General features: G+C 50.3%; 1 protein-coding gene across 1 annotated transcript; it reads right to left on the bottom strand.

The window, feature by feature from the left end:
- Nucleotides 1-333: 333 nt before the first annotated feature.
- On the bottom strand, nucleotides 334-1,732 carry LOC118214936 (pleckstrin homology-like domain family A member 2). Its single transcript, XM_035395236.1, has 2 exons — nucleotides 1,116-1,732; nucleotides 334-677 (listed from the first exon to the last, which is right to left on the bottom strand). The coding sequence occupies exon 1, from the start codon at nucleotides 1,563-1,565 to the stop codon at nucleotides 1,149-1,151; it is 417 nt and encodes a 138-aa protein (XP_035251127.1). The 5' UTR covers nucleotides 1,566-1,732; the 3' UTR covers nucleotides 334-677; nucleotides 1,116-1,148.
- Between the last annotated feature and the right edge of the window lie 8,557 nt (nucleotides 1,733-10,289).

The following is a 10,289-nucleotide window of genomic DNA, read 5'->3' as shown; positions in this document are numbered from 1 at the left end:
GAATTCTGATAAGCGGTGGAATACAGACTTATGGGAAATTGCTCGTGGTCCACGAAGGTTCCCATATATGAAACTTTGCAAAAGCTACAGAGAAAAGGCGATGTTAGTTCTGTTCCCCTCAGATCGGCTTATTTTAGTCTTATATGATGTACAATAATTTTACATTAAGAATGACACTAATGATTATTTTGTTATTTGGACAAAATTAAAAATGTAAATTTCTCAAAACCTTTTGCAACCGAGTAACATCACTTTGGGTTAACAATTTGACAGGTGAATCTGGATATTATCCCGCTATGTTTTAGTATTCAAACACACACCGTGAGACGTACGGGATTTATAAAATAACATTTATTTAATAAATACGCATTGAAATAAAAATAACTTAATACTTTTTTAAGCAAAAAAGAAAACGCCTGCCAAGAATAAATTAACACATTTCTACTGCCGGCCGTGAAGCATTTTCTCACACGTGTACTTGAATGTGAGCACGAGAGGCGTAGAATTCAGTCCTTATTCTTCGGCCTTTTCCTTATGAAACGGTCTCTTTCATTCGAAGCTTTCCGAGATAGGCAACCGGAAATTGTTGGAGGACGCGCGTGTCCTGGGCAATCCTTCATCTTGAGACCTATTGACGCCTTTGTTTGGTCCAACTTTACAGCAAGGTCCATACGCAACTGTGACAACAAAAAAAGAGGAAAACATGATCAATATTTCATACACCGCAAATCAAATATATATATAAATGTAAGTATATGTTCCCGGTTATTTGAAACCATTGTTATGTACAATTTCAAACCGGTGACTGGAAATGTGACGTTTTTTCATAGGATACTACATCGAAAATACTACCACAAATGCACTCTTATTTAACACATTCCTACTTAATTGACACGATATTCTTATTTTAATTCCATTACATAATGATCGGTTTAGACCTGTTTAAGCGTAGCCTAAGTAGCCTACTGTCCTGTCGGGGTATTGAACGCGCTCAGGAAAGCGCCTCGAAATGCTGACATTCTTTGGTGACAAAACTGTCTCATTCTCACTGGATATTTCACATTTCATACAGTTACAGTAGACAGAACCAGATTTGCACTTTCAACGCGACTCACCAATTACATTCGGTGGATTTAGTTAAATTCCGGTCACGGAGCTCTGGCTAACCGCCTCTCCTGAGGACCAGGTGACGTGCTCTCGGTCTCCTGTCGCGTCTTAAAATCCTGAATGGCTTTTCTGTTCTGAAAGTCAATCAGAGCCATTGTGATGACCGCATTCCAACAGCCGTCTTCGCTGGAGCATCGGAAGTCAATCTCTTTATTGTCCGCAGTGACAATTGTGAAGTAGACGAACTTGCCGGTCCGCTCCACGCAGTCCACTTTCTTAATGGACTGCAGTTTGAGCTCCTTGCTCCTGGACTTCTTCTGGGTGTCGGCGTAGATGTTCAGGCTGTCCGGGGTGAGGACGCACGTCTTCCTCTTCCAAAACTGAAGAAGGCTGTCACTTCTCTTTTCCATTTCTCCTTCTTTCAGAACCTTGGAAAGTTCGGTGGCTGACATTTTCATGATTTAACCTCAGCGGTTATTTCCGTTTGTTTTTCTTTCTGTTTTTGGAGAGAAGTTTTACCGACCTTAATATTTTTAGTATTCCGAGTGTCGGCTACTGTTCTTCGCCTTGTCCCGGAGAAGGGAGTTTCACGGCGCGCGCGCACAAGTCTCGTGCAGAACTATGAATGAAGAGTCGGGAGAAGTGTGACTTTATAGACTGGCTCTCTTTAACCCCACCCACCCTACGTCATCTTGAGTGGAATGCATCACCAGCCATTTGTCTAATACAGAAGCGGTGTGTGGGTGGATGGGAGGGCTAGCCAAAAGGTTTGGAGAAGATTGATTTAATATTTACCACAAGGGAACTTTCAATATTTAAACCGGTGGTGATGTGCTAGGTGACTGTTACACAGCCATACAGTCTATGCCTTAATATAGTCATTTCTACTGGATACCTGTACACTCGATCAGCTGAGCAAGTTCTGGGCAATTCTGTTATTATAGAAGATGTATATAGATGTAATATGGGTTTAAATGTAGATAATCTTTACCGTCTTGTTGTTCAGTGTAATGGTGCAATTTATTTCAAGAGCTGTGGTTTATTCGGAAGTATTTTTAGAAGTTAAGATGGGGGGTCACACACACATAGTATTTTTAAAGTTAAGAAGTGCACATCAGACCACTAAATTGATCATTGTCATGATTATGAATGCAATATTATCATATGTGGTTATTTTTCTTTACACTGTTGCTGTTCACTTGCTTTGTGGGGTGTAAATTGGGGTGTACTGTGAGACCTATTCTGACATTATTTATAAAATATTATATATACATTTTATTTAATATCTTGAAAACACCTTATGTCTCGTGTTGACCCACTTAATCACAAAACCTGACCTTTCATGAGATATCCACTATTAATTCTGCTTTATGGGAGACAGAATAATTGAATGTTAGTTTTATTACACAATTCATTGCAAGAGTCCTCCTAGCACGTAACTGGGACAAGTGAACGAGACTTGTACGGGCATGTCTCCCATAAATTTGCTGAGACTTGCTTCAGATTTTAAAACACTGCCACCTATTGGTGATTCCCTATACATTACATTACGTTTATTTGGCAGACGCTTTCATCCAGAGCAACGTACAATAAGTGCATACTGAAGGTTGTTGGAACAACTACAAAACACAGGTCTGATAAGATACGATACTCATTATATTAGTTATCCACAGCCATGAACAGCAAGTCCAGTTCACACAGTTAGCATTGGCTAGGTCAGAAAATTGTTTAATAAAATTTTTTTGTTTAAATTGATAAGTCAGTCTAGAATGAGGCATGACGACAAGTTACAAAATCAAGATAACAATACAAGTGGAACATAAGTGCTGGATGGAGATACAAGTGTAACATGAAACTGCTTGAGGAACAAGATGGAAGAATACAAGTGATATAAGCGATCCTAGATTGGGAATGCCCTGCAGAATAGTGACAGCTAATCCAGGTACAGTCTGAAGAGATGCATCTTCAGACCACGGCGGAAAATGGGCAGGGACAGAGTGGTTTGTAGAGGAACGGGGAGTTTGTTCAGTTGATCTATGTGCATGTTCAGATGAGTATGGTTATCTTTAAATCAGGTGTTAGAAGGAACTTAAAACTACCCCAACTGTAGAAAAGGGGGAGCATCATAAATGCTGGATTTAGATGTCTGAGTTTGTACATTTATTCAATATTTTTCATTTCATAGGTTCACTATACGACATTACAGTCACTTAGCTGGCACTTTTATTCAGAGTGACTTGCATTATATTACAATATATAAGTTAAATGTATCCAAGGAAGGCGGGAGAAGAGAGAGGCTGCAGAACTGAGAGGCCTGTAGGGTATGATGATCGCTTGGCGATTGAAGTTTGCACACTAAGCAAATTAATGTGTACAGTCAAGCAAAACATCTGAACAAAAGTGACAGTTGGTGTCCGACAACTAGGCCTCCAGCCTTGGAATTCACCTGCAGAAGCGAGTGAACTTTCAGTCACTCTGGGCCGGAGGTGTTCACCTTTGGCCCTTGGAGAGCCTCATGGTCTGCTGCTCTTTGTCTTCACCTGAAAATCAGGTGACCAGGTGACGGACAGAAAAAATCCAGGTGAGAGGCGTTCGTTTTCGATTGGTGGATTGAAAGCTTCAGGAGGCTGAAACCCTGAACACCCCGAGGCTCTTCTAAGAGCGCGAGTGCATGCGGCCGATCACGCCGCCGCAGCGCCGCTGAAGGTCACCGGTTACCGAGCCTGGCTGTTTCCGTACTGTCTGCGGACCCTCAGCTCGGCACGTTCGCTCTGGCTTTCTTGGCAGCCCTGTGGGTGACGTCAGCCCCTCTCCGCTCTCTGGTTCGTGTCTGAAGCTCGTTTCTGGTTTGCGGTTCAACTCGCTGGTGCTCGTCGTGCCCGGGTGGCATCGCAGCGAAGGCTTGACCGTGCTCTCAGAACTGCCTCTGAGCCCTCGCCCTGTCCCAACCCTCGCTGTGCTCTCAGAACTGCCTCTGAGCCCTCACCCTGTCCCAACCCTCGCTGTGCTCTCAGAACTGCCTCTGAGCCCTCACCCTGTCCCAACCCTCGCCGTGCTCTCAGAACTGCCTCTGAGCCCTCGCCCTGTCCCAACCCTCGCCGTGCTCTCAGAACTGCCTCTAAATGCCTCTGAGCCCTCATCCTGTCCCAACCCTCGCCGTGCTCTCAGAACTGCCTCTAAATGCCTCTGAGCCCTCACCCTGTCCCAACCCTCGCCGTGCTCTCAGAACTGCCTCTGAGCCCTCACCCTGTCCCAACCCTCGATGCGCTCTCAGAACTGCCTCTGAGCCCTCACCCTGTCCCAACCCTCGCCGTGCTCTCAGAACTGCCTCTAAATGCCTCTGAGCCCTCACCCTGTCCCAACCCTCGCCGTGCTCTCAGAACTGCCTCTAAATGCCTCTGAGCCCTCGCCCTGTCCCAACCCTCGCCGTGCTCTCAGAACTGCCTCTGAGCCCTCACCCTGTCCCAACCCTCGACGCGTTCTCAGAACTGCCTCTAAATGCCTCTGAGCCCTCATCCTGTCCCAACCCTCGACGCGTTCTCAGAACTGCCTCTAAATGCCTCTGAGCCCTCACCCTGTCCGAACCCTCGACGCGCTCTCAGAACTGCCTCTAAATGCCTCTGAGCCCTCACCCTGTCCCAACCCTCGCCGTGCTCTCAGAACTGCCTCTAAATGCCTCTGAGCCCTCACCCTGTCCCAACCCTCGCCGTGCTCTCAGAACTGCCTCTAAATGCCTCTGAGCCCTCACCCTGTCCCAACCCTCGCCGTGCTCTCAGAACTGCCTCTAAATGCCTCTGAGCCCTCACCCTGTCCCAACCCTCGCCGTGCTCTCAGAACTGCCTCTGAGCCCTCACCCTGTCCCAACCCTCGCCGCGCTCTCAGAACTGCCTCTGAACCCTCACCCTGTCCCAACCCTCGCCGTGCTCTCAGAACTGCCTCTAAATGCCTCTGAGCCCTCACCCTGTCCCAACCCTCGCCGTGCTCTCAGAACTGCCTCTGAGCCCTCACCCTGTCCCAACCCTCGCCGCGCTCTCAGAACTGCCTCTGAACCCTCACCCTGTCCCAACCCTCGACGCACTCTCAGAACTGCCTCTGAACCCTCACCCTGTCCCAACCCTCGACGCACTCTCAGAACTGCCTCTAAATGCCTCTGAGCCCTCACCCTGTCCCAACCCTTGACGCACTCTCAGAACTGCCTCTAAATGCCTCTGAGCCCTCACCCTGTCCCAACCCTCGCCGTGCTCTCAGAACTGCCTCTGAGCCCTCACCCTGTCCCAACCCTCGCCGCGCTCTCAGAACTGCCTCTGAACCCTCACCCTGTCCCAACCCTCGACGCACTCTCAGAACTGCCTCTGAGCCCTCACCCTGTCCCAACCCTCGCCGTGCTCTCAGAACTGCCTCTAAATGCCTCTGAGCCCTCACCCTGTCCCAACCCTCGCCGTGCTCTCAGAACTGCCTCTGAGCCCTCGCCCTGTCCCAACCCTCGCCGCACTCTCAGAACTGCCTCTGAACCCTCACCCTGTCCCAACCCTCGACGCACTCTCAGAACTGCCTCTGAGCCCTCACCCTGTCCCAACCCTCGCCGTGCTCTCAGAACTGCCTCTAAATGCCTCTGAGCCCTCACCCTGTCCCAACCCTCACCGTGCTCTCAGAACTGCCTCTGAGCCCTCACCCTGTCCCAACCCTCGCCGTGCTCTCAGAACTGCCTCTAAATGCCTCTGAGCCCTCACCCTGTCCCAACCCTCGACGCACTCTCAGAACTGCCTCTGAACCCTCACCCTGTCCCAACCCTCGACGCACTCTCAGAACTGCCTCTAAATGCCTCTGAGCCCTCACCCTGTCCCAACCCTCGACGCACTCTCAGAACTGCCTCTAAATGCCTCTGAGCCCTCACCCTGTCCCAACCCTCGACGCACTCTCAGAACTGCCTCTAAATGCCTCTGAGCCCTCACCCTGTCCCAACCCTCGACGCACTCTCAGAACTGCCTCTAAATGCCTCTGAGCCCTCGCCCTGTCCGAACCCTCGACGCACTCTCAGAACTGCCTCTAAATGCCTCTGAACCCTCGCCCTGTCCCAACCCTCGCCGTGGTTTAACCGTGCTCACAGGCTCAGAGATGTAGCCTGCACACGCACACTCCTGTGTTTGAGACGCATGCAGCTCACGCAAGGTTAACCGACTGCTGCAAACTGAACGGAACATTTAAAAATAGCCAGGGCTTCTGTCTGAAGCACCGACAATCGCATTCCACTGTAGGTGTGGGTGCGGTCCGAAAATTAAGGAAGGACTCCAGGGCTAATACTCGCCAAACATCTACTCACCAGAGCTGTTTTAGATGCTATCCTGTTTGAGTGTTACAGCATACAGTACATCTGTACTTGGAGCAGATCTTAACAGTGTCATTTATGGTAACTGACTGGTCAATAGCATGACCTGCAGTCGACAACCCCTTTGTATGCTGGTCAGCTGCAGGTCATTGCCCACTGGTGGGAAAATGAGATTTCTGGGAAATGGAGTTTATGAAGACGGCTCCTGCCAAAAAAGCCCTTTGTTTTATTCATGAAACGCTTATAAATGCTAAATGCAGCTTGTTGCTTGGTCTATAGTTAAATGAGCAGAGTTCGAGCTCCAGGCCTTATTTAAGTGTTATTAACAACACTGAAGGACAGACTAAACACCGGCGACCTCGTACACCGAGGGAAGCACTGACAGTGACAGACGGAAGCATCTGGAGGCGTGGGCCTGGGGGGGGGGAGATGAGGATGACTCCGTATGTTTGCGGAGGAAGATGAGGAGCCGGGAGATGATGTCCGCGAGCCGCCGGCTCTTCCCCCGAGTCTGGCGGTCCGTTCGGCTGAGTCACGCCTGCCAGGGGCGGCCGGCGGGTTTTCATCAGAGTTCCGCTGCACCGCCTCCCCCGACTCCCCCTACTGTCTGCGATGGCCCCGACTCCCCCTACTGTCTGCGATGGCCCCGCCCCCGCCCCCCCCGACTCCCCCTACTGTCTGCGATGGCCCCGCCCCCGCCCCCCCGACTCCCCCTACTGTCTGCGATGGCCCCGACTCCCCCTACTGTCTGCGATGGCCCCGCCCCCGCCCCCCCGACTCCCCCTACTGTCTGCGATGGCCCCGACTCCCCCTACTGTCTGCGATGGCCCCGCCCCCCCCGACTCCCCCTACTGTCTGCGATGGCCCCGCCCCGCCCCGCCCCCCTGACTCCCCCTACTGTCTGCCACGGCCCCGACTCCCCCTACTGTCTGCGATGGCCCCGCCCCGCCCCCCTGACTCCCCCTACTGTCTGCGATGGCCCCGCCTCCCCCGACTCCCCCTACTGTCTGCGACGGCCCCGCCCCCCCGACTCCCCCTACTGTCTGCGACGGCCCCGCCCCCCCCCCCCGACTCCCCCTACTGTCTGCGACGGCCCCGCCCCCCCCCCGACTCCCCCTACTGTCTCCGACATCATCGTTAGCGGAGTGGACCTGATGTCACAGTGACAGGAAGTGACATCACAGCAAGTGGAGCTGACATCACTGTGAGAGGAGCTGATGTCACTGTGAGAGGAGCTGACGTCACTGTGAGAGGAGCTGACGGAGGCAGTGAGCCTGGCTCTTATCCAGCCTCTCCGGGAATAGAGACTGTGCGTAACTCCTCTTATCCAAGTCCACTTGTTTACGGCAAAACACTCTTGAGCTTGTTTCCCGCTCAATGTGCTGTGCATAAGCAGTCCTTGTTTACTGATGCAGCAGCCCCGCCTCAGTGCTGGGGCCAAGACAGGAAGTGCGTGTGCGAGCAGCTGAATTTGAGGGGTAGTCATTCCCTGACGCCAGCCTGTCTGACATGTTCATGGTGCTTCGATGGGCCTCTCTCTCTCGCACTCACTCACTCACGCACTCTTGCACGCACTCTTGCACGCACTCTTGCACGCACTCTCGCACGCACTCTCGCACGCACTCTCGCACGCACTCACTCAGGCCCCTGTGGAAGTCCCAACCCAACGCCCACTTCATGCTCTCTGTGGCGCTGGACTTTTCTGCAGCCTCTCAGAGGGTTCCGCTCTGGACTCCGATATTACACGCACGCACGCGCGCGCGCACACACACACACACACACACACACACTCCAGGACCTCACAAATCCGTCTCCCCAGGACATTACTGGACCTTACACACACACACACACACACACACACACACACACACACACACTTAAAACTATGGAGCATTACTGGACCTCAAAAATCAATCTCCCCTTCAGGAAATTACAGGACCTTACATACACACACTGAACTTGACAGTGACAACTACACACAAGCAGAAGTGAATGAACAGATGCTAGGGTTTCAGAATGAGGTGTGTGTGCTGCAGCTCTGGTTACGGGTGATGCAACGGGTGGGCAATCCTGCTGTGCTGGGTCAGCCATTTTGGCTCTAGCTCGTGCCTGCTCAATGGTTGGCGGGACAAGTTTTCTAGTGGCCACGTATCTCAATTTATCTGTCAGTTTTAAGACATAAATAAAGTTTTCTGCTAGCTCTATGTGCTGTGAAATTTGATTGTCCAACAACTAAATAAAGTTGGTTCAAATCCCTAAGTGAATAGAGGAGGTGCCACACTAAGGGGCTGATAGGTGGGAAAAAAATGTTTTTTTTTTATTTGCCAAATCACGTGAAAAGTAATTTAAGATACAGTACACTTTTCATGACGCCAATGATACACAAAGACTATTAGCAGTGTATCTCATAACGTTGAAGGGTTCAAAATCAGTCAATGCGAATGAAGAAATGAATATTCAGAACACCCCAGTGAGTCCCAGTATAAGTGCGTTTGTATTGTATGCATGTTTTTTTTTTTTTTTTTTTTTTTTTTTTTTTTTTGGCGGATGTATGCATGTTTGTCAATGCGTGCATGTGTGCACACGGTTGTGTGTTGTGTGTTTGTGCTTGTGACTGTGTGCTTGCATGCGTGTGTGTGTGATTGCATGTGTGTATGAAATGACTCTGACCACACGGACCCATGGGTTCTGTTGCCCGTCTTTGTTTAGAAGGACGGCCCCTCTGCCCCTGGGCCACGGGGAGGGCGTGTTCTCCGTCGTCAGGGGAACGAGGCCCTAAAGGCTGCGTTTCGAGCGGTGACTTTGGGCTGTGGGCGGAGGGGGGAGACGTTTGCCTTCAGGGTGGGGCTGTGTGAGGGGTGGGGCTATGTACAGTAAGGTCTTAGCCTGCTTTAAAGTGATGTCGGGTTGTAGTTTTCTCTGAGTCAAGGATGCCCCTCTTGTTTGCATTGACATGCTTTACGGTCGGCGAATTGAAAGAAAGTTGAGGGTGATTCATTATGTGCCTTGTGTGTGGCAGGGCATCAGTTCCTGTCGCGCTGTTTACCTTCTAGGCTGACGATCGACGAGTAGATTTATAGCAAGCAATCTGGCTATTTCAAGAGGTTAAGAATGCGCAAATACCACAGGGAATTGAACGCTGCAGGACTATTAGTTATCAAAGAATGTCTGTGTGTGTTAAATTTGAGGCTGCACTTTAATCATGGCTTTATTGTGTCAGATTTCTTAGTTTGTGCGTTTGGTTCCCCCCACGTAGGCGTGAGTGAATGTGTCGCAATTCGGCCGATTCACGGTGCACCGGATTTCCTCGACTTGATCATCCGGCATAGTGAGGTGTTCGTGTGGATTTTCCTGGTGGGGAAACTCGTGTCGACACTGCTTGAAAGCAGCATTAGAACCCAGGACTGGACCAACATTGAGCCCGGCCTTTCATTTAGCCACTATCCAGCTTGACTGTTGTCTGCCTGTGTCTGGTGTGTGAGCTTGCAGGTGGAGTGTGTGTGTGTGTGAGCTTGCAGGTGGAGTGTGTGTGTGTGTGTGTGTGTGTGTGTGTGTGTGTGTGAGCTTGCAGGTGGAGTGTGTGTGTGTGAGCTTGCAATTGGAGTGTGAGCTTACAGGTGTAGTGTGTCATGATTCTCTTTCATTTTGGGGGTGGCAAGAAAAAGAGAGAAGGAACATTTCTCAATCCAGTTCTCCAAATGCTGCCTCTTCTTGCCACTGTTGAATCATGAAGGAAAACAATGTTTCCGTGGCGATAAGGAAATTAACTGCTCCATCCTGTTCTAAGAGCATTTTTAGACTCGTTTATGACCGTTTGTTTTATAAGTTTCGCTATGACCATTGTGAATTTGTATTA

Source organism: Anguilla anguilla, chromosome 16, assembly GCF_013347855.1.
Source record: "Anguilla anguilla isolate fAngAng1 chromosome 16, fAngAng1.pri, whole genome shotgun sequence".
Taxonomy (NCBI): domain Eukaryota; kingdom Metazoa; phylum Chordata; class Actinopteri; order Anguilliformes; family Anguillidae; genus Anguilla; species Anguilla anguilla.
The sequence above is the reverse complement of the archived record's forward strand: the minus strand, read 5'-3'. Positions and strand labels throughout refer to the sequence as shown.

Excerpts from the sequence above, each read along its gene's own strand:
- LOC118214936 (XM_035395236.1), bottom strand. The coding sequence starts at position 1,565 with ATGAAAATGTCAGCCACCGAACTTTCCAAGGTTCTGAAAGAAGGAGAA.